This window comes from Artemia sp. Qi Xiang Cuo, chromosome 9, assembly GCF_049724085.1.
Source record: "Artemia sp. Qi Xiang Cuo chromosome 9, ASM4972408v1, whole genome shotgun sequence".
Classification (NCBI taxonomy): domain Eukaryota; kingdom Metazoa; phylum Arthropoda; class Branchiopoda; order Anostraca; family Artemiidae; genus Artemia; species Artemia sp. Qi Xiang Cuo.
The window spans coordinates 77,126,738-77,154,413 of NC_142802.1; the positions used below are offsets into that span (position 1 = coordinate 77,126,738).

General features: G+C 35.0%; 1 protein-coding gene across 4 annotated transcripts in view; it reads right to left on the reverse strand.

Moving 5' to 3' along the window:
• Positions 1-27,676, reverse strand: part of cher (filamin A protein cher) — a 170,548-nt gene that overhangs the window by 3,181 nt on the left and 139,691 nt on the right. For all 4 annotated transcript variants that reach the window (XM_089094873.1, XM_089094876.1, XM_089094875.1 and 1 more), the window contains 9 exons: positions 23,203-23,367; positions 20,043-20,246; positions 18,359-18,640; positions 16,844-17,008; positions 14,361-14,600; positions 12,267-12,460; positions 11,058-11,286; positions 8,146-8,361; positions 4,570-4,776 (listed from right to left, as the gene is read on the reverse strand). In XM_089094873.1, coding sequence (XP_088950999.1) covers positions 4,570-4,776; positions 8,146-8,361; positions 11,058-11,286; positions 12,267-12,460; positions 14,361-14,600; positions 16,844-17,008; positions 18,359-18,640; positions 20,043-20,246; positions 23,203-23,367 — 1,902 coding nt within the window. The remainder of the gene's footprint in view (positions 1-4,569; positions 4,777-8,145; positions 8,362-11,057; positions 11,287-12,266; positions 12,461-14,360; positions 14,601-16,843; positions 17,009-18,358; positions 18,641-20,042; positions 20,247-23,202; positions 23,368-27,676) is intronic.

Sequence of the window (27,676 nt, forward strand, 5' to 3'; positions counted from 1 at the left end):
GCAACTTACGAGTCTTCTATTACGTCTTCTCTTTTCCTACGGTATACTAAGGTAGGGAATTTGAGTAAGGTGATACGTTCCTTATAAGATTTGTCTTGGAATGCAGAGATAAGCTTAGTGGCTCTTCTTTGGACACTCTCAAGTACTTTCACCTCCATCTTATAGTACAGAGAAGCTAGGGTCATGCCAGATTCCAGGTGAGGACGGACCATGGCTTTGTACAGTTTCGTAATCACTCCCGACTTCCTGGTGGTAAATGTTCGCCTTATGAGGTCAAGGGCTTGGTTTGCTTTTGCAACATGAGCTCGTGTGTGGCAGTGAAACTTCAGCTCATTGTCAACAATAACCCCTAAGTCCTTCTCCTCACTGACTGCCTCAATCTGGGCATCTCCTATGTGATATGCAAGTTTTTGAGTATTATGTCCAAGATGTAGAACTTTACACTTTAAGGTATTGAACTGTAGACACCAATCCGATGAATATCTAGAAAGTCTTTCCAGATCTTCTTGCATAGTTGACAGATTTAGGTTGTACTGGGCCATTCCTAGGAACTTGCAGTCATCAGAATATAGCATCAAAGGATTCTTCAGGTTCGTTGTACAGTTATTGATATACATGCTGACAAGCCTAATTAGTTCTAGTTAGTTCTTGTAGTCAGATACTAATATGAAACTTGTGCTCTACTTGAATAGGGGTTTCTCGGGTTTGATGGTTGTGGAAATCTCACCGGCTCTGCAGTAGCGGAACAAATCATCGGCCAATACATTGCATTCGGCTTAAAAATGGAGAAATTTGTGGGGGTTGGTTTTGATGGGGCCAGCAACATGTCAGGCTGCTATTCTGGTGCACAGGCAGAAATTAGGAAAAAATATCCGCATGTGATCTACACCCACTGTGTATCGCACAGACTAGATTTGGCTTTATGTAAAACTAGTAGGGTAGGACTTGTTAGGTCAACCTTTGCTACTATACAGCGGATTATATCATTTTTATCATCCTCATTAAAAAGAACAAATATGTTTGTAGAAGCGGTCGCTGTCATTTGTCCCGATAGTCCTGTGAGGAAGCTTGTGAAGTAGTGCGAAACGAGATGGGTGGAGCATCATGATTGCATTTTAGTTTTTATGTCTTTGTATTGTGTGATTATTTCCGTACTTGAGGAAATAGTTGATAGCATATGGTGCGATACGGAAGTTATTTCAAAAGCGAATGCGTTGGTTTCAGCAGCAACCAAATTTAGTTTTATGTTCACGATGGCTATGCTAGAGTCTGTAAGTGCCATAATGCTCTCTGTCTCTAATCCTCTGCAAGCCAAAGATTTAGACTTAGTTGAGTGCTGTCGGCATATTAAGCTATGTTCTGATATTTTACTGCAGTCAAAATAAAATAATTTTGAAACAATTTTTCAGAAAGCCTACGAGCTTGCACAAGAGTTAAATGTGGCTCCGGCTGTTCCAAGGTCTATCCACCGAAAGTCCATCAACGATAATGAGTCCATCAAGGTTTTTTATCGCGAGTAATTGTTCGAACCTTACTTTGCTTCACTTATTGAAGAACTTGATCAAAGATTTTTGCGCCATCAGGAGGCATCTTTCAAAATCGGAAGGCTTTTGCCAGCTAACAGCGAGTCATTAAATATTAATTAATTTGTGAACGCTGTTACTGTTTACGAGGGATTACACGGGGGTAGAAGTGTACTCAAATGTGAGTTAGTACTTTGGATACAGAAGTGTCTTCGAATGTCTGAGAGACCATCAACTGTTGCTTTAACTCTTGCGTCATGCAATTCAAAATTTTGCCCATGCATTCAAAGGCTATTGACGATTTTTAAGACATTACCAGTGACTGCCGATTCTTCTAAGAGGAGCTTTAGCTGTCTTAAGCGATTAAAAACCTATCTGCAGAGCTCAACGGGCGAGGAGCGTCTGAGCGGACTAGCTCACATGATCCTGAACAACGATATCCAGGTCAAAGCTGACCAAGTTTTTGATAAATTTGCAGCCAAAAAAGACCGGCTGCTGTTACTGTGAGAGATTAGGTCGTCTTTCATTGCTCGTTTCTCTAAATGCAGTTTATTCTGTAAACTTTAATTGTGCTTCATCCTCTGTAAACAAACTCTGTAAACAATATAATAGATAATTAATATCAATACATTTCTTGCTTTCATGGCTGCTACATTAGGTAGACTGAGGCCCCCACCCCTCCGAAACCAAATTCTGGGCAATTGTCTTTGATATAATATTATTTATTATTTATTTGGTTCTCTAAAACAAGGGTCCCATAGGCAAATATAAGGAATAATGCACTTCTTTTTTTTCTAAATTCTGCCACTTGTGGCAGTTCCAAAACATCTACTCGCCCAAAATAGAAACTCTCACTGCTTCTAACTTTTTTTTAATTCTGACTTTGTTGGCCAAATTTTGTTTATACATTCTCAAACAAAAAAAGTCTACAACTAGAAATACTCATGACAAGTGTGTACTTTTCATTTCTTTACCTAGCTACCCCCCATACCCCCCGCCTGAAATCTTGCACTATAATAGATAATTTTCTTGCTCACATGACTGCTATAAAAAGATAGACTGATGGCCCCCCCCCCCAAAATAAAATCCTGGATACGCCACTGCTTGCCTGATACCAGAGGAATGGTGTATCGAAATTTAGATTAGGAATTTCTTCATTTTAATTGCACATAGTAAGTTAATTCACTAGTAATAATTCAGGTCAGTAAATTGATTGTGCAAAATAATGATAATTATATCGGTGAATTTCCTTTGAATGTTCATAGGAGAACACAAAGAGAATGAGAAGTCAAGAACTAGATTTTCAGCGATTTGAAATTCAAAGATAAGAATTAAAAACTCACATGGCCACACACAGTGTACTGCCTGGAGGCATACAATAAAATGACAGTAGCCTATATCCGATTAAATATTTTGTTCTATTCTTTGGCTGAATTTATTTTTTCTGTCTATTTTACATCCCCCACCCCCCTTAAGTTCAGGCTTGACTGACAGAAAACTGTATTGACGGTGCCTGTACTCCTCAACTAAACAACTTTTTTCTCAAGCTTGGATTTGATCAGGATATTATATATAAATCGGAAAATTTAAATTAACTGATAAAACAAACACAGTTATAGATCATTGGTTTTACCAGGGAGTCCAGAACGTTTAGAAATTGATAACTAACCCCTTCTCCCCAAGTGTAATTCCATTTCATATCTAAGACAAATAACGTTGCGTGGAGGTCATGTTTTATTTATTTATTTTATTAAAGAATGAAGTCAAAGGATTTGTGAATGGGGGCTCCTCAGGAGTAGAGTAGGATGCAGTTCATTGCCCTGGTGATTACTGTTTGATTTTCTGGTCGTTTCAAAGACAGGTTTAAACAACAACAATCGGTCAAGGGTCTATGTCAAACCAAAAGCCTTGACAGGCTCTAATCTTGCACAGAAACAAACAAATTAGGGATGTAAGGTAGAGCAGTAGGGATTTAAAGGTTCAACAGATGGTCCTTGGGCCTCCCTTTGCAGGCCACACGATGCCCTGCTATATTCTGAATAATCCTTTTTATGGGTATTTTCAGCGGAAAATGCTCTTTTTTGTGTTTTCATTGACAAAACTGAATAAAACCCAATTCTCCCTAGATTTTGAAAAATGCATTTTGCCCCTCCTCTCTAAAAAAGTCTTGCAGATTAAATATAACTTTTTATAGTAATTTAACCATAAAAGTTATTCAATCACCTTTCGCACCCGATTAATAGGTACTTATATATACAATAGTTCCGTCGATTGCGCGTTTTTTGCATATATTTAGGAAAGTAAAAAACCTGTAATAGCTAAAATCTTCTGGTAAGCCCCTCTTCTTCGCTACAACAATCTAAAAGGGACACTTAGCATACTGAATATTTCCCGTCAATATATTCCTTCAGGTACCAGGAATATCAATATAACACCTTTTTTGTCCCTATAGACCCGTCTTAGGTCTATTCATGACTGAAAATTAAGATTTTCTGCGGCCTTCGTCTCGTTTGTATAAAATTAAGAAATTGTAGAGGAGAGTGTGACATTTTGTGAGTGTAGCCATGTTGAAGGGTGAGATAAATAATCAAAACTAATTCATTAAATTTGACAAAGCTTTTCGTCCATAAAATGTTAACGATAAAATGCTAGCGTTAAATTTTAACGTCCATAAAACGTTAGTGTTACGTTAACGTAAACGCTAACGATCTGTTGATTCTCCAATGAGACCTACATCTTTAAAGGAATGCTACGTTTTCTTAAGCTGTTTAGTGCTAAATGGCTTTAGCTTACTTTTTTTCTTTTACTGATTTTTTCACTCACATTTCTTCCTTTTGAATCTTGTGCCTGCTACTACACAAAATTGCAAAACTGCTTATGGAACTATTCTTTCATTAAAAACTGAATGCCCAATTTTTGGGAAGACATAAGGTTGTCTAAGTTTTTGAATAATTTAAACAATATCATTTCATTTTTGTAGGCCAACTTCGTCACTAACTTGCATTTACAATTTCAATAACATCAAAGAAGCCAGCTGGCAAATTACCTGCTTCAGCACCTTGAACGGAAAATGTATTCTGCTTATTCAGATAGGCCTTCTTCAATCCCATGCCTTTGCAAGCCACTTTAGAAGCATCCGATTTGAAAACAGGCAATATACTCTTGGGGACTACTTGACCCTTGGCATACTTTTTCACAGTTTCAACTACAACGCTTGAAGTCTCTTGAACTCCAGGTTCGGCGAGTTTATCTCCTGTAACAGAATAAGGAATTTCAAAGGTTGCATTTCCTTTCTCTTTTTTTTTCTCTCTTCTTTCAATCCAAATATTGGTAGTACTAATTCAAAGGCGTTATGGTAACAAGACATAAATTTTACTGGCGAAGAGAAAAACTTAACAGATTTATTTCGGGTTTGTTTAATTTTATCAGCAGACATTTGCTCACGCAAAGAAAAATTTGTGGGCATCGAAGATAGACATTATATAGAAAGATAAACGTTAAGACAGGAAGATAGAAAGAAAAAAACATAGAGGATTTTGTTGGCAACACTGAACAGACGCAGGATACAAAGGAAAAAACTTTTGGTCGTATCAAAGATATGGCAAAATTTTTGAAATCAGAAGATAATTTTCTAGCAATTTATCTCCATAAGAGAAGCGGATAAACTTTGAAGGTTTTTAAAGTTGAGTGTGCAAGAAAAGATTCGCAAAGTAATATTAAGAAAACTTAGTCACTTAGACTATTAGAATAGAATTTTATTTTTAAAATTTCTTTCACAGCATGTTTTGCCAAATTTGAATTTTTCGTCCAAACAAAAAAACACTATATATATATTTCAAAGGCACTATACATATATATATATATATATATATATATATATATATATATATATATATATATATATATATATATATATATATAGTGCCTTTGAAATATATATATATATATATATATATATATATATATATATAGTGCCTTTGAAATATATATATATATATATATATATATATATATATATATATATATATATATATATATATATAGTGTTTTTTTTTGGACGAAAAATTCAAATAAAGAGCATACACACATATATCATCAAAAGAACGCGAACAACTCAACAAAACTCGGAACAAAACTCTTCCGATACCTTTCATGTTTAGTGTGGATGGGAGTCAGTTTGGGGACTTTTTGGGATTTTATACGGGACGGTCTGTTGCGGGCAGGAAAGTAGGGTTTGGGGATGATGGAACGTAATCGAGGAACAGAGAGGGTCTTGGTACCGAAACGAAGGCATAGGAGATTCCTTCTCTCGGCCAACGTGGTGAGCTTGAACTTACCTAGTAGATAATGATATGGAACATTCCCTTCACCATTCATTAATAAATGAGTCTGAAGAGGTGATGTTAGACGAAGTAGATGAAGATAAGCATAGTGAAGGTCCTATTTCTGGACAGTTTGCCAGATAATAAAGGCTACTAATAACAAATCACTGTATCTCCGATCAGCCTGAAGCCAACACAGCTGAGTACATCAACCCCCATGAAATTCCGATTTCCTTTAAATCCTTTTTATGACCTCTTCAAACCATATTTGGAGATGATCTGCTTATCGTTTGGCCGCAGATAGATGACGAAGGTGCACAATCTTTGACAATCGGTTATCCTTCATCGGTAAGACATGGCCTAGCTTTAGTGATTTTTCTTATACTACAGACCTAGCGGGTGGGACCGAACTAAATTTTTTGTCCAGGATATGGTTTGATAAAAGGTCAGTCAAACGAGTACTTAAAACTATCCTTAGATAATTCTTCTTGATAATATTTAACATACCTTCCAAAGGCTTTAGCTTCCAAAATTATAAATTTAGTTAATAGATCTGTTTTTCTATTCTTCCAAACTTTTCTCAAATGAGAAAAAAACACGCTGCCTCGTCTGGGATGTGAGGACGTCATAAAGAAAGATTTAAAGGAAATGGGAACATCCTGGGAGAGTGTAAAAACGGAGGCTTTGAATAGATTGGGATGGAGGAGGAGCGTGCGTAGCCATCTACCATCTTTACTAATAATACTATCCAGGTAAATGAAGCGAAACACTTCAGTGATTTTCTCGTCAATTAAAGTCGCCTTTTCACCATCATTAATTTCTGGTCTAAGCATTTAGTCTTCTTTAGATTAATTTTTAGACCTATTCTTAAGCCCGTTTGATATTCTTTACCAGTTTGGCGCAGTATTGAATACTCTCTGCGCTTAAAGCTAAGATTCCTAAATAGCAATGTCACGTCCATCCTCCTCTATGCTAGCGAATGCTGGAAATTAAACGTCCAACTGGAGAAACGTGTCCTAGCTTATGAGAACATGTGCCTTAGAATGATCCTGAACATATAGTAGCAGGAAAAGGTCACCAGCATAAAAGTTCATCGGCAAGCGGGCCAGCCTTTAGTTAGACCTCCTGATGCGTAGGAGATGGACTTACCTTGGTCACGTCCTTCGTATGCCAGAGGATCGACTCCCAAAATCAATATATGAGTGGAACCCCGAGGGGAGGCGGAAAAGAGGTCGACAAAGACACACCCTACGACGGCAGTACGACCGGGACCTGAAAAGTGCGGAGCTGTCTCTTCAACCACAGTGGGAGGATGTCACGGCTGCAGCTCAGTTCCGAGATGTCTGGCGAGGCTTCGTAGACACCCTATGAGCCATTCCTGGCTCTGGAGGATCTAAGGTCTAAGGTAATTCTTAAGCCCAGGACTTAAGATCTTCTAAATCCTTTCCTTTTGTAATATTTTTATCTAGGACTGTTAAATCATTCGCATAATCTATGTCTAAGATGGTTTTAACTTTTCATACCAGGTTAGAACTTCATAAAGCACTCGACGGGGGCAACAATGGCGAACTTCTCGTGTCGCTCTTCAGAGCAATAGACACAATTACGAGAAATTCTAGCTACAAACCAGCCACTGTTTGTCCTGCCTAGTACCTGGCCACAAGGCAGAGCATTTTCTGGAGTACGCTACCAAGATTAGATGGAGTTAAGCCAGTAATTGCTGCAAAAATCATGTAAGAGAGGAGGGGTTGCCATGGACATATAAAGCGCCACCCGTGGTGCAAGATCTGTAAAGGGAACAAAATACTCAGGGAACAGATCCCTAAAGAGAGATTCGAGATGGGAGAAAAAAGTTTACTTGGTAGTACCTATTCTGAGGGTCTGGTGCCACTTGCCACAGATGGATGGCAGTTGGTGGCTGACTCTCCCTTATTTTTCACGAGACGAGTTCTACCCGCTCAACTCGGTCTGAAGCTGGCGGGTGGGGTTCTCAGAATGGGGGGAAACCTTTATACTACCAAGGAAGGCACATCAATAAAGGAAAAAAAATAGGCTAGCTCTACTTTAAAATATCACAACTGAGAGGGAAGAGTAGGCCAGCAGCTATTTTGGGCGAAGATGAAGGTGGGGGATATAGGTACTGACCCTTTGTGTTCTGACCCTCAACTTTGTGAGTCAACCCATGAGAATAATAAATTGTTTGACGCTCGAACTTAAGGAAACCTCCCCCCTTTTCAAGTTTGCTCCTTAGAGGCTCAAAGCTTTCATCAGGGTAAAACAGATCAGCATACAAAACCTACCTGTACATATGACTTTGAATGGCGATAGAGGAATATGAACCCCGTTATATTTGATACTAATATAATACTCTCCAGGCAACAATGGTGTGTAGCGTACTTTGTAGCCTTCATCTACTTCTGAACAGTTGACTGAAACCTTGCTAGGTCCATCAATCGTCACGGCCAGCGTCCCTGTTCCTGTTCCAGTTGTGTCAATAATAAATTCAGATTTGTGACCTGAAATTAAAATAAATGAAGAACATTTAGAAACAAAATAACTGTTGAAATGAGGCTCACGAAAAGTTTCTTAAACCTATAATTTTGCTAAGTCAAGATTTTTAAATTTTTAATGAGTAGAAAAATATTTATAAATTTGGAAAAAGTAAGCCCTAATATGTCCTAAAATCTTGCTGAGATCATAGGAATTTTATTTTCTAACTATAGACTAGAAAGACTCTAGTACCAAGAGCCCAAAAGGCAAAAGTTGGAGTTATCTTCCCCTCTGAAGAAAAATTGACATATCCAATCCTTACTTCACTCACTTCAGGAAATTCTATCCAGAAAAAAGACTCTAGTACCAAGAACCCAAAATGCAACTTTGAAGTTATGTTCCCCTCTGAAAGAAACATTGACATATCAAATCCTTACTTCACTCACTTCAGGAAATTCTATCCAAAAAAAAGACTCTAGTACCAAGAGCCCAAAAAGCAACTTTGAAGTTATGTTCCCCTATTAAGGAAACATTGACATATCCAATCCTTACTTCACTCACTTCAGGAAATTCTATCCAGAAAAAAGACTCTAGTACCAAGAACCCAAAATGCAACTTTGAAGTTATGTTCCCCTCTGAAAGAAACATTGACATATCAAATCCTTACTTCACTCACTTCAGGAACTTATATCCAGAAAAAAGACTCTAGTACCAAGAGCCCAAAAAGCAACTTTGAAGTTATGTTCCCCTATTAAGGAAACATTGACATATCCAATCATTACTTAACTCACTTCAGGAAATTCTATCAAGAAAAAAGACTCTAGTACCAAGAGCCCAAAAAGCAACTTTGAAGTTATGTTCCCCTCTGAAAGAAACATTGACATATCAAATCCTTACTTCACTCACTTAAGGAAATTCTATCCAAAAAAAAGACTCTAGTACCAAGAACCCAAAAGGCAAATTTGAAGTTATGTTCCCCTCTTAAAGAAACATTGACATATCAAATCCTTACTTCACTCACTTCAGGAAATTCTATCCAGAAAAAAGACTCTAGTACCAAGAGCCCAAAAAGCAACAGTAGACTTTATGTTCCCTCTGAAGGAAAAATTAAAATATCCAATCCTTACTTCACTCACTTTAGGAAATTCTATCCAGAAAAAAGACTCTAGTACCAAGAACCCAAAATGCAACAGTGGAATTTATATTCCCCTATTAAGGAAACATTAAAATATATCCTAACTTCACTCACTTCAGGAAATTTTATCCAAAAAAAGATTCTAGTACCAAGATACCAAGAATTGAATTGAAGTTAACAAGTATTTTGCAATAGGTTGCATAGGTTGCATCAAGACGCTGGATAATTGTAGACAGAGAAAAGCCAAGACAGATAGTCCAAGTAATTGAGAGGCAAATGTTTAAATGGCTGGGGCACGGGTAAATGGCAGAAGTATGCATGACTCTCTTATTAGACACATACTTGTCAGGTTAGTTTTTGGAAAGGCATGCCTGCCTAGAGTCTTAGGCATGCTGATCAAGAATTTAAAAAAGAGGCAAACAAAAGGCAACAGTGGAATTTATGTTCCCCTATGAAGGAAACATCAAAATATCAAATCCTTACTTCACTCACTTCAGGAAATTTTATCCAGATTCCATTCGGTCTGTTGGATTTTCTGAGTAGCTCTAAGATGCAATTGATTATATAATACAGCTTTATCTCTACCATTCTCCCTCGATCCATATGACACTATCTTTACCACTAACGTAATTCAATCTTATCCCTCAACATACCACTAGTTATCGATTAGGATTGTCTATTCCTTGGACCACAACAGAAGCCAGAATAGGAGCCATAATCAAGAAGCCATGGATTGAGTCTCTTTCTGAAGAAAAGACCTGAGCTTAAATCTTCACTACGTCATCCGAATCGATCACCTCTTTACTCTCTACATTTCTCTGCATTTACATCACTCTGCCTCTACCAACATCACACTACCTATAACTCAATCATCAACATATTCCATCATCCTACTGGTTATGACTACTCACACTATGCTTAGGCTAAAAAAATTACTTTCATAATCAGTCTTAAATATTTATGTTTTCCTGTATTAGAAAAAAAATGTTTGATGAATTTAGAGATAAAAGCACCTAAAAAAAAATATTTGGGACATGACTACAAAATTTAAAATCAAATAAATAAATATTTTCCATCGATAATCTACTATAAATTATTTTTTTTTATATATAAACTATTTGATGATAAGACAGTAAGACAGAGTCGAAAAGACATTTCCTGTAGAAGGTATTTGGCCATGGCGATTCCAGTGGCGTACTTTTTCTTTCGATCAGACACTATTTTTTAGGGATTTCAGGATATTTTTTTTTAATTCACATAAATTTATTTTCGAGATTATATTTTACTATTTAAACTAACCAAGATAATGGTTACCATTCCTGAATCAGCTACAAATTGCAATTTTTCTCGCTAGCCGATTTTTTCGTAAACACTTTTTTTTCATTTTTGGTTACTATGGGTCGTGGTTCGTTCTTTACTAGGTTACATCTACCGTTGCAACCATGATTAATATGCAAGAAGATGCAAAACGAGGAGTATCAACTCAAATTTGAAAGTTACGAATTCAGAAACAGGTTGGGATGTGGAATACTAGTCAAACACAGATTTTAACAGCGTAATGTGGATCAAAAATAAGTAACTTCTTACCTGAGACTGCTTTAGAGATACCATCCCCTTTAACTTTAATAGCTGCGGGGTCACAATCTTCCTCGCCAACTTTTAGTTTGAAGGGTGATCCTGGGATGTGAATACCATTAAATTTTACATGAATGTAATGAATGCCGTTTTCATGAGGCAAAAATCGAACTGAGTAGGTTTCGTCCTCAACAATAGGCGAAATAAAGCAGTCATCTTCCGTACCAGTTGGAGAAACAACCTAAAATCACACAGAAAAAATAAAAAATTATCGTAAACAGCGACTTCGGCAGTCAAAAGTATTACGGTATCAAGGACAGTTACAATAAAAGAAAAAAAAATCGGTGAAAAATCGGCAAATGAAAAAAAAAACAAAAACATAAGCCTTAAAAAGTTGTAGCTTTTTTATTTATTTATTTACGTGGTTCAACGTGGCTAGGATACATCTTTTCAAACTCAGGTCAGCATTCTTAAGGTTCAGCTCAGCTTGGATTAACATAACAGAAAAGGTTCACGTCCGGTTAATATCCAACAGTTAGTATCCAACTGAACGACAGATTAAGGCTCGGTTCAGTTAAAATTGAGGTCAACCTAAGCATCTGTCGATCAGGTCACTGCGTTTTGTCATATTTTGTTTGGTTTTCATTTTTCTTTCTAAAACACACATCGTTTAAATTTTTAAACATCGTTAAAAAATTAGCTTGTTATATCTAATTCTTTGTACCGCCATCTTGTATGCCTAGACGAACCTTTTTTGTAGAAACAAATGTGTGCAACAAAAATTTAGAAATCCGAAACGTTTTTTTTTCTTTTTTTTTAGTTACTCCTCTTTCCTGTAAAATTTATCTCCCATACAATATTGCCTTCTGAATGACCGCAGCCAACCTGCACCAATCATCTTCAAATAATCTTATCGACACCGTTTATTTACAAAGAGAAAAGACGTAAAACTAATCCTAAAAAAATATAGACTTATAGGAAATAATAGCAAATTGTTATAAAATTAAAATAGGGAATTATTATAAACTTATAGCAAGTCCAGTACTTTCGTCTGTAGAAATATTCAGAAGAAAAAACAATTCTGAAAATATAATGTGCATAAGCATGCACGGAATAATACATGGCAAAAATAAATTTTTAGTCTTATGTGTAATTTTTTTGCGACTGCTCTCAATGTAAATTTGTCAATAATTCAAAGAAAAATATGAGCTTGGAGCCTACCTTTGCATCAAACTCTCCCCTTGCTCCGCATTTCCTAACGATAAAAGCTTGAGGCTTTCCAGATTTAACACCTTGATCTGGAAACTGTCCAATTTCAACTTTATGAGCGTCTCCAGTTGCTGGGGTTATATAAACACGATAAGGCGAATCTGGGATATTCAGCTCATTAAATTTGATTCCAACTCGGTATTCACCTATAAATGATGTCATAAAAAGTTATCTTGGCTTCGAACAAACAAAACACAAATTAATAGCATGCTCAATTATATTAAGGATATTCACGAAAAAAGTAATCATATTCAATTCATTAAAGTTCCTGTTCAGCTAATGATGTCATAAGAAATTAATTTGGTTTCAGTCCAACAAGCACAAAATATTATGATACTAACTAATTTTTTTATGTTAAGAAAAAGTTGAAATTTAATTCCTCTATCTTGATTTTCACCTGATATACATCAAGAAATTATATTTGAATATGAATTGCGTCTGATATTCACCTAGAAATGATGTCATTTGAACTAGAAATGAAGTACATTTGAATTAGAAAAAATCGTATAGACAAAGTTAGACGTCATTAAACAAAAACTTTTTTCATAAAAGTTTAAGTTGATAAATGTAAAACTTGAGACCACAGTAGCAAAGGACTTCAAAATAAAATATTTTAGCCACTCCTAAACTCATCTTATGTCTATTCGTACCTTAAAACCACGATTTTTTTTTAAGATTTATCTTTCTTTTTTTTTAATTATCAGGTTTTAAGGCTTGTGTCACATTTTCATCAGTGTTGCCGTATTGAATCGTGAAAATAAATAGGCAAAACTAATTTAGCTCAATCTGGAATACTGTCGTCCGAAAAAAGTCAAACATTAACCAATCTGTTCATTTCATAAGACAGCTGCACTTTCGCTACAACCTTAGTTGGCACCCTTTACTACCAAAACTGCAAATGAAGGTCTTCTCATTAAAAATTGAATCCCCGATTTATCTTAATTGATCAAAGACGTATATGAATGTTTAAATTTCCACTTTACTGATTCAAATATCTTCAGATTTCATTTGCACTGTCTTTGGTTCTTTAAAGATACTCGTAAATTATAAATTGACAAAAAATAAGTTAAACGAATCAAAAATGTCAATTCAGTTTTAATCACATCTACAATGTTAAACTTCATTTCTTTTCAAATTGAACAAAAGTAAAAAAAAAAAACTGATGGAGTTACAAAACGTTTTTTGACGGTCCCAACAAAAAGGGTTTGAATTAAAATTTAGTTATTGAATTGTCTAATTGACAATAGCTAATTTGCTAATTTCTCTGTCAAATTTACTAATTGTTTCCTTTCCCTCATAAAATATTGGCAACTTATTTATATTTTTGGTGTTGATGACAAACGTGGTAGTCACAGAAACAAAAACCAATCGCAAATTCATACAATTGTTTAAAACACACTTTGATAAAATACGTATTTTACAATAAAAATAGTAGATAGTACATGCTAAAGGTTATATTTGTAATTAGGGCCTAATAGTGACTTCAATGCAACCTCATTTCTGTTTTTCTGATCGTTGAACAAACAAAGGTGTTACCGCTGCTATCCCCTCCCCCCCCCCCTCGAAAAAAACCAGATTTGTTTGGTGTATTACTTTAAGATTGTTAAGATTATAAAATTTAAGCACTAATGCTGAAATATATAAAAAAAAACATCGTCAAGATTTAGCAGTCGGTAGGAGCTAAAAAAAATATTTATACTTAGGATCTAATAGTTTTTTTTCGTACGTCTTTTAAATAGCTAGCCTATATTCTGCATACTGAACATAGAGCTAACTATTCCATAATCATAAATTCAAAAAGTGAAAGATTTCATCTAGTTTTCATATAGATTTCATACCAGTGACAGTTTTCGTTGATCTTATGTTTCTTTTTTTATGTATCTTTTCTTTTATTACCTTATGTTTTGTTTATCTTATGGTTCGTTACGCAACCTTACATTTTCTATTATGTTATCTTACGTTTCTTACATTTTGTTCTGCAAGGTTCATATACATTTTACTCTTACCGGTTTCCCATACTCATTATTATGAATTTCGAAAAAATACCTGGTTCGGATACTTTATAGCTAACGTAGCAAGAGCCATCTTTTCTATCCTTGAAATCAATTTCAGCCTTTGAGGGGCCCTCGACTGAGATTGCTAATGAACCAGCACCAGCTTCCCTGGTCCATACGTTGAATTCACAAGATTCACCTACTTCTCCTCTCTCAAGACCTGGACCTCCAGCCCTGACCCTGTGAGACCCAGATTCCTTGAGTGGGCCAACAGTGAATTGGAAAGGGGATCCTAGAAAGATGTACTTAGGAAATATAGATAGAAGAACATGAAATTAACACATGATAATAGTTTCCTTAATTCTCGCTTGACACTGCTAATTAATTGTACTTAATTGTATTAATTAATTAATTGTACTGAAATCAAAGAGGCTCACTCAAAATACATCTTAAGTTATCTCCCATCTCCACTAAATAAAACAAACTCTATTTCAAGGGTCCAAATTTCAGCTACTAATTTGGTATTTGCGTTATATTATTTTAACGCTATTCTTTTTGTGTCGTGCATTATTTCATTCATAAGACTTGACTCAGATCCAAAGTCTGAAGTTCATTAGGAAACATGCAAGCATGTTTCCTAATTTAATTGTCGTTGGTCCTCACTCAGATGACTAGGTCTAACCAACGCAATTATGAAGAAAAACTAAAAAGCTAATATTTAAAGGAACTATGGGTAAATAGTAGCTTATTTGACAATAATTTCGGTAATACAATCAGACTCATATATCAAGACAAAGAAAAGGGACAGATTTACATACCCTTCAGTGCTATAGTAAAATCAAACAATTTTCATCATTAATACTTTGAAAAACTTACACTACTATTTACAAATAATGTTGATTTTATTGAATTACAAATATTTTTTTTAATTCAGCTAAATTGCCATAAATCGTCATAATTTTGAAAATATAGTACCGATCGTTTATAAGACTGTTTTCAGATATAGTCAGAATTCTGGAACACAGTCTCACCCAAGATGCCGTTGCTACCCTACTCCATGAGGTTTTTAAGGAGATATACAGATTCATTTAGAATATTTTATCCATATATTTTTTAGGAATAACGTAAATTCTTTTTAGAAAATCACTTAAAACATTAGTCCCTTTAACAAAAAATTGAAGTGAAGATAAGCAAAATAGCGTCTTTGCATTATTAGGATGACGATTCCTTAATTTCTTTGGTAAATACAATGGTTAGGTAAGTAATAGGCTGGGGCGAATGTCCAGCATTTTTTTTGCGGGGGGGGGGGGGCAAGAATGATCCATATCCGGATAGTCAAAGGGCTAGGTGTTATATAATATTTCTTTCTCCACATTATTGGGGGAGGATGACTGCCCCCCCCCGCAACGACGCCCCAGGTAATAGGTTCTATCACAATTACAAATATTGTTCTTTTCAATTAGGTAATATGGTATGGTTGAAAAAAACATGTTTATTATTAGACTGGGGTAGTAATACAGTCAAAATCTATTCTCGTCCCAATTTTCGTGTGTACTTTTTACACCGTTAATTTTTCTCCCTATTACCGATATTAATCAAACAGCTGTTACTAAAATAGCATTACTAATATTAGAGCTAGTGAAACTATACAAAACAAGTAAAGAGCCACTTGTTACTAAAGAACCAATAAGATAAAAATACTAGAAATTTGAACCAGACATTTATAGTCCCTCCTATGTAAACATACAAAAATACTAATTTTTATATATTTTTTTTTTAAACCATGAGGATTTTTTCAACCTTTCCCCTTTCAAAGATTTGTTACAAGTTAGCCCTCTCTAACTAATTTCTATAGTTGGCAATAGGAAGTAAAAATAAAAAAAAAAAAAAAAAAAAAAAAAAAAAATTTTTTGATTTTTGCAAAAAATTTGACAAGGATCTTGGTCGACCTTTCCCCTTTCCAAGACTCGTTACAAGTTAGCCCTCTCTAACTAATTTCTATAGTTGGCCATAGCATGGCGAAACAGATAAGAGTTCCGAAAAGGGATAGGTCCTTTTAATAGTACCAACACCATAGCATAAAGAGCAAATAATCCCCGCCCCTGAAAGAGTTAAAAAATTGTGCCTTAAAAATATAGTTTTTATACTTTTCATAAATTTAGACCCTCAAGAAAAGAAAGAAATGTACTCTGGCGCAAATATCTATGAAAAATAAAAATAGCTTCAAGCACTAGATTGGAATTGTCATTTAATATAATTGTTGTTGTTACATTATCGAATTGTCGTGTTTTTAACCGTGACTGAATTTTAATTTCATTTCACTGTTCTTTACTTTAGTCACCAATATTTTTTTTCCTTGTATTAATGTAATTATATTTAGGTAATTGTAGTTCAAATCTTAATTACATTGAAATTATACAAAAAAAGATAGAAAAATATATACTTGATTCAAAATCGCAACGCAATCGAGATCAAAAATATAAATAGGCCTTTAATTTAAAGTGAAGTAAATACGTGTACCAGTGAATTTCTAACCTGGTATGTGAACATCCCTGAATTTGACAGAAACTGTGTGGACACCAAGCTCTTTTGGAACAAAGTCTACAGCAAAACCATCATCGTCAGTTGGCATTATGGAGCAGTCCTCGACAATTCCCTTCGGAGAGGCAACGGTAGCGCTTAAATCTTTTGGAGTAACACCTGAGAAGAGGGACATAAAAAATATCTAGTTTCCAAAACTAAATAACTAATTTAAAAGAGTAGACGTCTGAGAAAACAAATACAAATAAATAATAATACGCAGAGAAAGATAATAAAAAAAGTCCTGGTTATTTCTGGAACAAAAAATGTGCCAAAAACACTCCTTCCACACCAAACTCATTGAGGCCAATAAAGCTGCTAACACTCCTTCTCCAACCCAATGCGTTCAAAACTTTTTTTATTTATTCCTCCCAAGTTGCAATTTCCTTTAAATCCTTTATAAGTGAACTCTCACCCTAATCAAGGACATGCTTTTTCTTTGCCCCAGATAAATGGCCAAAAGCAATAATTATGGTTCATAGCTTTCACAAAAAAAAGAAAAAAAAAATAATAAAGTGTGATAGGACGCTTAGGCTCCCACTAAGCAAAACAGCAGGGATTAACACGAAGATGTAGTAAATTATACGTTTTTTGTTTTTTTTTAAGAGCCATTCTAGTTTATCATTATTCTACCGAGGCGTGGTCCAGTTTTAATAGTGCTGTAAAAAACTGCCAAGTATGTTCTAAAGACAACACAAAAATTCTTGTCCCACTGGAGGTAGCCCTAACATCAACCCTGTTTATATTGCTCAAGCTGTGCGCAAGAAGGTGTGACTGATCACTGTTGTTAGGGTTACCATTATGCCCGAATGGAGATCACCAATACCTGAGTCAAGTTAAAGCATGACAGAGCTCAGACATTGTAAGTACCACAGGTTGCTGAGGCCAGACTACTGCAAGGCCATTGAGAATACTGAGAACCTTAAACGGACATAAATTATCAAGTATATGAAAAGGGTTGCCTCCTTTCATATAACAAAATATAGCAATCATTTCTGGCAAAAAATACTTTTTTTCAAACCGTTCTATTATTACTACTACTTACAACCCATGAATTCACCAAGCAGCAAGAGGCTAATACAGATGTAAACGCCCATCCTACATCCCAATCGATTCGAAGCTTCGCTCTCTATTTCCTCCCGTAAAGTTCCAACTTCCTTTAAAACCTTCCAAACCGAATCACCCCACTCTACCCAAGGACGTCCTTCGTTTCGTTTAGCCCCGTATGAATATCCAAAGAGCCTAATTTCCAGGAACCTATCATTCTTCATGCGTGACGCCTGGCCCATTCATACAAAACATTCTTTTGGTATAGCCACAGAAAGCAAGATCACACAATATTTTTGCACATGTTGTTGTTTCATTAGAAACAAGACCTGTTGTTGTTTCATTAGAAGTCTGTCTTTAGAAAATTCCTCTAGAAAACTCTAACACTTTAATATCATAGGATACAATATTCAGTTGGTATACCTGGCAGTTTGAACTGAAGTCTACATTTGCTTCCCACTTCCGTAATGGGGACTGCATCTCTTTGCTTCTTAATTCTTTCAGTTTGCTTATTTGAACCTTCACCAGTAACTTTCACAGTGAATGGAGAGCCATCTACATGGTGATCAGCGAACTTGAGATTGATAATATAATAGCCGGGCTCGGTTGGCTTATACGAAATGTCTAGAGTGCCATCTTCATTGTCTTTACAATCAATTTCGGCCTTTGAAGGGCCCTCGATTGACAGGGAAAGTCCTCCATATCCTGGAAGAAAAATTACGGTGTACAAACTAAAAAAAAAAAGGAAAAAACAAGAGCAGTATATATATATATATATATATATATATATATATATATATATATATATATATATATATATATATATATATATATATATATATATATATATATATATATATATATAGAGTAATAAGATATATAGAAATGATGGCTTTATAAAGATAGTGACTAAAATGAAGCAAAAACAGGCAATTCGGCACGCAAGTAAAAAAAATAAAATAAAAACATGAAATAAATTAAAATTTAAAATTGGTTTCAAATTTGAAATATAAAACTTGTTCAACTATAAAATCGGCTAGTATAATGACGCTAAGTTTTTTTTGTTCAATTTTATCTCTTTGTATATTTCGAAGTAAATTCTCAATTGTCAATACTGTATGTTTTTATTTATTTATTATTTGTTTACGAAGGCTGTTGAATATACAGTAAATATTTTTGCTTAAGACGATTTTAGCCAACCAACTGCATATATATATATATATATATATATATATATATATATATATATATATATATATATATATATATATATATATATATATATATATATATATATATGTATATATATATATATATGAAGATATGACAATTCTGACCTAAAAAAGGTGTTTTGGTCACAAAAACCAATTTTCGGGAGAAAGAGATTCAATCTTTAATATCGTCATTATTCCTAACTAAACTGTTCCAGTCATTAAGTGGTCTAATTGGTTTATGCCAAGTTTTCAGAGTATTTAACTCACTGAAATTTTTATTGCCTCAAAAAGTAATGGGTTCTACAACTAAAGGTCAGGGACCAATACGTCTTCTCATCTCTACACAAAGCATTTTCTGTATGCATAAGAAAGGAAAAACTGCTTGGGAACAATCCACATCCCTTTCAAGAGGAAAAGGAAAGATCCATGGCCCCCTGCCTAACACCATACCCAAGAAGGACCAGGCCTGAACTTCCTCCCAAAGTGTAATTACTGCAGAGAATACACACTTGTCGGATGCTTTATAACAAAACGTTCTTTCCCTTGTCGGAATAAGAGGAAATTAATTTAGCGGCCCTATTAGCTGCCCTTCTCTAGATACCAATAATCAGACAATTAGTCATTAGGAAAAGAGACAAAAAGAAAGCAAAGATAGATTAAAAATGAAAGTGTATCCCTTATATCAATCTCGAGCGTTGGCAGTAGGAGTTTTCCTTTCCCTTAAACCTATTCTGCTCGTTTCAATTTTTTCAGCGTCGTCAACTTACTTTAAGACAGCGCTGATTCTGAATGGAGGATTGCCAATAGTTGCCCATATTGCACGAAGAAAAAATGATGAAAAAGGAAGAGGTATAATAAGAAAAATAGAAAGTCCAGATAAATTGGGAACGAACCTGCGTCCCTTGTATCAATCTTGAAGGTGTTGGCAGTATGAGTCTTCCCTTCTCTTAAACCTATTCCACTGGTCTTAACTTTTCGGGCATCACCAACTTGCTTTTCAGCCACGCTAATTTTGAATGGCGAATTAGCGATATGCTTCCCCATTTTTTTGACAGCAACAAAATGATCTCCTGCTTCTCTTGGAGTGAAGGAAACACCTACAAAACATATTATTTTTAGCTCTTAAAAAGTGAACCCAACAAATTCTAATTCTGAATAGTTTTGAAAACAATGTAACAATAAAAAAAAAATTAGAACGTTAAAATCATCTTTGAAATAACCTTTAGCGACGAATGATCTATTATAATAAAAAATTGCATGTCTCAAGGTTAGAAACTTAGTAATTAGCCAATCCCAAGAATGATTTAAATTTATTTATTGATAAATGGTGCAAGAAGGAGAAAACTATTAAAGAAAGATTTAAAAATGGGATGAATTTGGTTTTGACAGGTGCACCAAATAACATATATACAATTTATCCAAATAATTCTAAGACAAATTCAATATTTTATGATGCTAATATGAAACAAGCAATAGCTAATATACAGAATGAATTTGTAATTGTACCAGTTGATACAGCTAGTAATAATTTTGCCATAATTTGTCAGAAACTCTACTCTGATATTTTATCAAAAGAGTTACGTACAACAAATACATACGAAAAGGCTCATCTAGAGGATAATAGTTTAAATGAAAATATAGAAGAAAGTCCGGTCTTAGGAAATCCTTTCAACGAATCGTTTCGAAACAATAAATAAAAGTTCAAATAAGTATAAAATCCTTTCAATAGACAATGTCTCACAAACAGTGATAGAAATTCATATAAAAATACCAGATATTTCGGTCACGTATGCAGTGACCGTCATCAGTAGTAAAACTTTTATTTATCGTCATGGAAAAGCAGTGTGGTCTCCGAAATTATCTACGTTTCGAAAAATTTATATGGAAAGTGTTTAACAAAGCCCATGTTAAAAAAAAACCTAAGGTACGCTATACCTAGACATAACGGGGAGGGGGGGGGGAGGGGGTTGAAAATCAGAATGATAATTTTCCTGGAGAGTCAACTATACCATGTACTGGTAGAATCACTAATAATTTTTCTCGTTCTTATAAGCTAAATTCAGTGAATCAGGATTATCTATTCATTCAATAAACGATGGCGGGTGTTAAATGAGAAAAAATAACCTTGGAAATACCTATTTCCTATAAAAAAAAGATTCTTACTCTATGGTCTCAGAGCTGATCAATGAACATTTGGTGGCTAGATGTTTCTTTTGTAATAAATACGATGGCATTGCACTTTCATTAAGAGGGATGCCTTATGTGTAGTTTAGCATGAATAAACTTTAAGGTGTACGTTCCGGGGAGTGACTTCAATTTTCCACGTCAATCCACTCTTGATTCTGAATTAAAATAAACGAGCGAATTTGTTGTTTTTCCCAGCACACCTTGCAAACTATTTGACAATCAAAATAAGAAAAAGAGAAACAAATTGACATTAATGCTCCAAAAAAAAGAGGTCAGACTTTATTAATCTTTTGATAAAAACTACTCCAGGAAATAATTAAATTAATATTTTCTTAAGATTGTTTTATGAAGATAAATTGTAATAAATTAGATCATACAAAGAACTAAACTCATAATCGAAATAATTTCAACCTCAACATCGAAACTTTCAATTTTTATTAATGTTGATTGTCAAGCGTCAAGGACGCATTCGGGGGGGGGGATACCAAGTTTGACCCCTCCCGCAATCTCTGTTCGAGTCGGAAAAACGTAACAAAATGTATTTACCCCCCCCCCACCCAAAAAAAAATCTTGAATACGCACTTGCCAAGTGCTTGTCCATCAAAAATTGTTTTTACTTTCTCTTTCTTAAAAAAAAAGAATTGTTGCCTACACGTTCATCAATGAAGAGCAAAAAGGACAGGTAGAGGAATAATTCATCGAACTGTCATCAAAGTCTTCCTCTCTTCCCTCCCCCAGGAAAATATTGTGAATACATATGGAAGTTGATATATAATTGCATATTCATAATTAGAGTCTACGTTTTGTAGGTCCTTTGACCATTGGATCAAGGCACATACAATAAGAGGGAAGTTAAGCAGGAGCCCCCTCCCAATTTTACAGATATTTATAAGTTTCCCACGTCCTTCACATACTTAGCATATTTTAGGGATTTTTATAAACTTGACGCCGCCCAAGAACTTTACACGTACACCCCTGCATTAGTACACCTCACACAACTGAAAAAAAAGGCGTCCCCTCGAATAAGATGCACCTAACACTAGGATCTGTCATGCACCTACTTTGCACCTACAAATAGTTTGCAATAACGCAAATTTTAGAATAAATATTATTTAATTTATAATTTTAATTTACATAATTTGTAAATTTTCGACTAAATATTAGAATAACGCAATTTTTTGCGTTGACATTTTTTTAACATTAGCCTATACAACTCAATGAAAGTTTTGGGGACCTTTGCTTTCAATGGCTGGGTCTCATGAGAATTGATTGGGGCGTTTGATCTCTTTCCTCGTTTTTCTTAGTACCAAAGGAAAAGAGTCCACAAATATCCTTCACGCTTAGAACAAAAGGATCGAAGGAGATTAAAGGCAGCATTAAAAAAATACAGACCCAATTACAGAACAGAGCTTATTAAACTTCAGTGAACTTAAGCATTTTCAGCATTTCCTTATTTATTTATCTTTTTTATCTGAAATTGATGTCATTCATTAGTATATTGGTGTCTGATGATGTTTTAGTAACACTGAATCAACGAGAAGCAATAATCAGTCCTTGGATATTTACCATCAGATTCATTATCAAAACAGTTTATATTTTCCAGTAATACAAGTGATTTCTTTTACTTTTTCAGTAATTCCTCGTAATTCCTGTTCTGAATCCTTGCTGTTCCAATCAAAGATCTTGCCTTGCTTCCCCCTGGCAACCATTCTTATTTCCATAAAATTAAAAGGAAAAAATGATAAAAGAACAAGTGTCGAGTTTAATCTTCAACCTTGTTAAATCAAAATTGTTCATAAAAATTGTCTGACGACTAAATTATTGTCAGTTGGACGTACAGCAACTAATGGCGTCAAGAAGACTTACCAAGGTTTCCGTTTGGAAGGCGTTTCAAGAAGCAAGGCTCTTCAATGCCGCTAGGGGATGTAATAGTAGCGCTAAGCATTTTAAGTTCTGCATCAGTGACTCTTCCAGGCAGTGGGACTTCACTGCTTGAACCAACTGATATTTGATTACGTCTTCTACCTTCCCCTGAAAAAATGAAGATAAAATTTTAAAACAACTCTTTTTTAGAAAATATTTAACCCAAAGCAACTATGTAATGCATAGTTTTCCTTTTTTTCTTATTTTTATACCCCACTCCCTTCCCCTGGGATGGATGTCTCAGGACTATGTTCGAAGTATTTTTTGGTAGTTGTTATTGCGCATAGTACCTCTGTCTGGCTTGGTTTATGGCTTGGGAGCTCACCCTGGCTTGGAAATACTTTATTCTTAATTTATGATCTAATCTGTAAATGAAAGGCTTTTTTTCGGATTTAATGTTTTTTAACAAGGTGACAACTTCGACCTTCCCAACTCAAGGACAAGTTTTACTGAGCAACCAAAGAATAAAATACATGGTAAGGGACCTGTACGCAGAGAGAAGGCTTCAAGCCCTTATTGTCGTCTGCGCATCTCAAATGGGACATACGATTTCTATCAACTGACAATAAGGAGCAATACTGAAACTTAGAACGAACCGAAATTATTCCATATATGAGTGGTCGCCCCCTCCTCAATACCCCGCTCTTTTCGCTAAAGTTTTTTAGTAATTAGAAAAATCTTCTTATTCCAATTGAATGACCCTTGTGTTTTAGGAGTCGTTCTTAAACAATTGGGATAAACCGTCAAACTTCAGCGTAGAGAGCGACGGATTAAAGAAGGGATAGTCAAGTTTCATATACAATATACTTACGGTTCGTTTTAAGCTTTAATGTTGCTCCTTGCTTTCAATTGAAAAAACTTATTTTTTATCTCAATTCTGACCGTTTTTTTCAAATAATGCCAGGAAGTCCACCTCCCCCTCTGTGGAAAACTTTCCCCAAGGATAATTCCTCCATTGAAAATTCGTCCCACGTAAAATAACCTCCCACCCCCACGCTCCCTGAAAATTACCCCTGGATAATTCCATCCTTACTGAAACCCCGCCCGGAAAATTTCCTAAGGGCAATTCCCCTGGAAATTCTTCCTAGTTTCACTTTAAAAAAAACTTATTTTCGATTTGACTCCTGATCATTTTTCAAATCATCCCGAAATTCCCCCTCCGTAAAAAGTTTCCCCGGACCCCTCCCCTCCCACGGAAAGTTCGTCCCGCGAAAAATTCCCCACGGAGAATTTCTCCCATGGACAATCCACCCCTGCCAAGAAAAATCCCCCTAGACAATTCCTTCCCTGCAGAATATTTCCATCTAAAATTTGCCTGAACAACTCCACATGCAAAATTGAGTCACCAAAGAGAAAGTAAGACAAAAAATAAGAATTCTGTATATTAATTCTTGCAGACTTCCCATGTAAAACTCTCCCCAGAACTTTCCTCCCAACAGAAAATTTTCCCCGCGAATCTTTTTTGTTGGGGGTGTTTCTCCCTTTTACAAAACTCAGACAAACTTTCTCAGGCCCGTAGCTTTTGGTGGTAACATTAAAGTTAATAGATTTTATAAATTAGGAATCAGCAGAAAAAAAAACAATTCTTTGATGTGTTAATTTTTATCAATTTAGGCTGAGTCGCTCCTTACTTAGGCTACAGCTCGTTTCCTAGGAACTGTTTGATAAGATGTACCTTGGATATTTTTTGAAATACTTATCCTTAATCCGAGGGCTTGATGACTTTCCGAAATCCCGTACACCAAGTCGCGCCTACTAAAAGTTGCAAAAATGTGCCAGGTGTGGTGGAACTGTGACAAGCGTTTCGGGGAATGTGTCACGCTTTTCGGAGCAGTGCAGCATTGATGGCGCTCCAAGACGTACACTCGCCTTAGTTTCCGTAATGAACCATTTATTTAAGAGTTGCTTTTTTTCCTTTTAAACTAGTAGACCAATAATAATAATAATAATAAATGATTTACATTCTCAAAAGGAAAATTTTATTCGGAAACTAATTTTAAGACAAATTCAAAAATACAACCTTCTAATAAATCCAAATTAATCTAAGCTCTATTTAAGACAAGCCATATCTTCTTTAAGCTAAGTTAATCACTAGTTTATATTATACCTATGACATTGTTTCCTTAAGAAGAAATAATAACTTAATCTATTAGAATGAATATATAGTTTATAATAAATAAATATCAAGCAATTAAAGGAACAAAGGACCCACTCCTCGAAATGTGTTAACTGTAGCAGGAAAATACAAAATTTTTCATGTTTTAGTTCCCGTCCCCTGCTAGTAAAAGTCCTAATAGCTCCCTCCCTAGGGAGCTGGTCCAGATAAAAATTTTTTTTAGGTCAACTTTTCCTTGAGCGGGTTCTCCCTGTACGAATAATCCGTCTGTAATGAATATAAACAACATATAAACACAAACAGAATGTCAAATGTGGCATTAAGATAACTAAACAAGACATTGTAAAAATTGAAAAACACGATTAGAAAGTACCTTAATATTGAATACAGAAGAAACAAGTTTCTTCAATTTAAAATGCGGAAACAAATTGACATAGAACAAGCATTAGATCGAAAATATTTTATTCATTTTCCAGGGAGAAATATGGCTAGATATTTCACAAGGATGTTGCCAATTATTACATTTCTTATGGAAAAAATAGGAGAACAAAAATGTGAGCAGCTGTTCAAAAACTTAGTCAGTCAATCTCTATTCTGGAAAGGAGTTCACAGGCAGGGTCAAGAATTTAAACTAAAATAGTAATAAAAACTGTCGAGAGGAGCAAACCGGTTTTGGACTTTTTAAATGTTTTTGTCCCTGACTTTTTTCACAATCATGGAAGCTTTGTATCGCTCATCAGCTCGGATATTCAACCCTGAAAGATAGGCCCTCGCTTTGCATAAACAGAATTTCCTCAGTAGGGTATATCTTTACTTAACCAGGTCATTAGGGTCCAAGGATATTAAATTGAGTCCCCGAGATTACAGGAGCTAAAATAAAGCACATGCACTGAAAAGATTAAAACTATGAGATCATTTCAAAACAGTTTACTTAATCTTTCTTTTAATATTAATTAAATAAAAAAAAACATTTTTTTTCAACTGAAAGTAAGGAGCAATATTAAAACTTAACGAACAGAACATAATTCTGTATATTCAGGAGGGGGGGGGGTCGGCATGTCCTCCACCTTCATTCTTTACGTTGAAGTCTTAAAGCTCTTTAAATACTTGTGATTCAAAATCAAGAACCACTGTTTGAGAGTCTTTCCTAAAGAATCAGGACAAGAAGTCAAACTTTAGCGTAAAGAGCGAGGGTTGAGGACGTGGCAACCTACCTGATAGAGAGTATAATTTCTGTTCTTTTAAGTTTTAATGTTGCTCCTTACTTTCGGTTGAAAAACTTTTTTTTTATATAATCAAAAGTACAGAACCATACATGATAACCATAACTAAATATTAGAAAAACAGTTTAATGATAGGGGGACTTGAAATTTTTTCTCCCTTCCATAAAGTGAATAATTATTTTTTATGTGTGTGTGTGTTATTATAATCTATATGTGTGTTATCATAACAATTTATTATTATTAAATGGATAGATGCAGAACTATTTACTCGTACTAGTCATGAGGTCTTAGCAATTCATACCGATGGTTTTACTATTTCGTCAATTTTTGTTTTTCTAAAGGATTATGCAAAGAGAGTTCTTAATGAAACAATAAAGACCCCCCTGTACGAGGGATTATTATTAGGTTTATTTTAGCAGAGGAAAGCCCAGGCGGAAAATCCAAATACGGTAGATTAAAGTAAAGCTATTTAAGAAATAAAAACAAAATGACTTTTGAGTTTGGAAAACAGAAATAATCAAAGGGTTAAGCTTAACCAGTTGAGCTACTAATTATGAACAAAATAAGAGGAACAAATGGAGAATTCCTTTCTCATACCTTGGACACCTTCATGCAGTGGCGGATCCAGGGGGGCGCCCCCTAACGTAATCTAAAGTAGTGTAATTTCCTTAATTAGCGCAAGTTTGCGTTAATTAAACTTACTCCTAACGCAAGTTTATCGGATCAACCTATTTTGCCCCCCCCCTAAAAAAATCCTGCATCCGCCCTTGCCTTAATGTGGAGTATTCTTTATATAAGAATGCCATGGTCTCCCAGAAGGGAGCGGTGGAGGGGACTCAGGATTTTTCCTTCCAAAGGGCCCCTAATAGGTGTCCTTAGTCAAAAACGACGTGAACGCTAATATATTATCTTCTTTTCTTCCGACCACTTCGTATGGAAGGAGCGGTCGTAGAAACTTGGGAAACGAATCATTCGATTGAAAATTGAAAGTTCTAGTCCTCTTTTTAAGAATAAAAAATTTTTAGATTAAAGTAAAACGCAGTTTTTCACACAAAAAATGTATTTTTTGGTATTTACG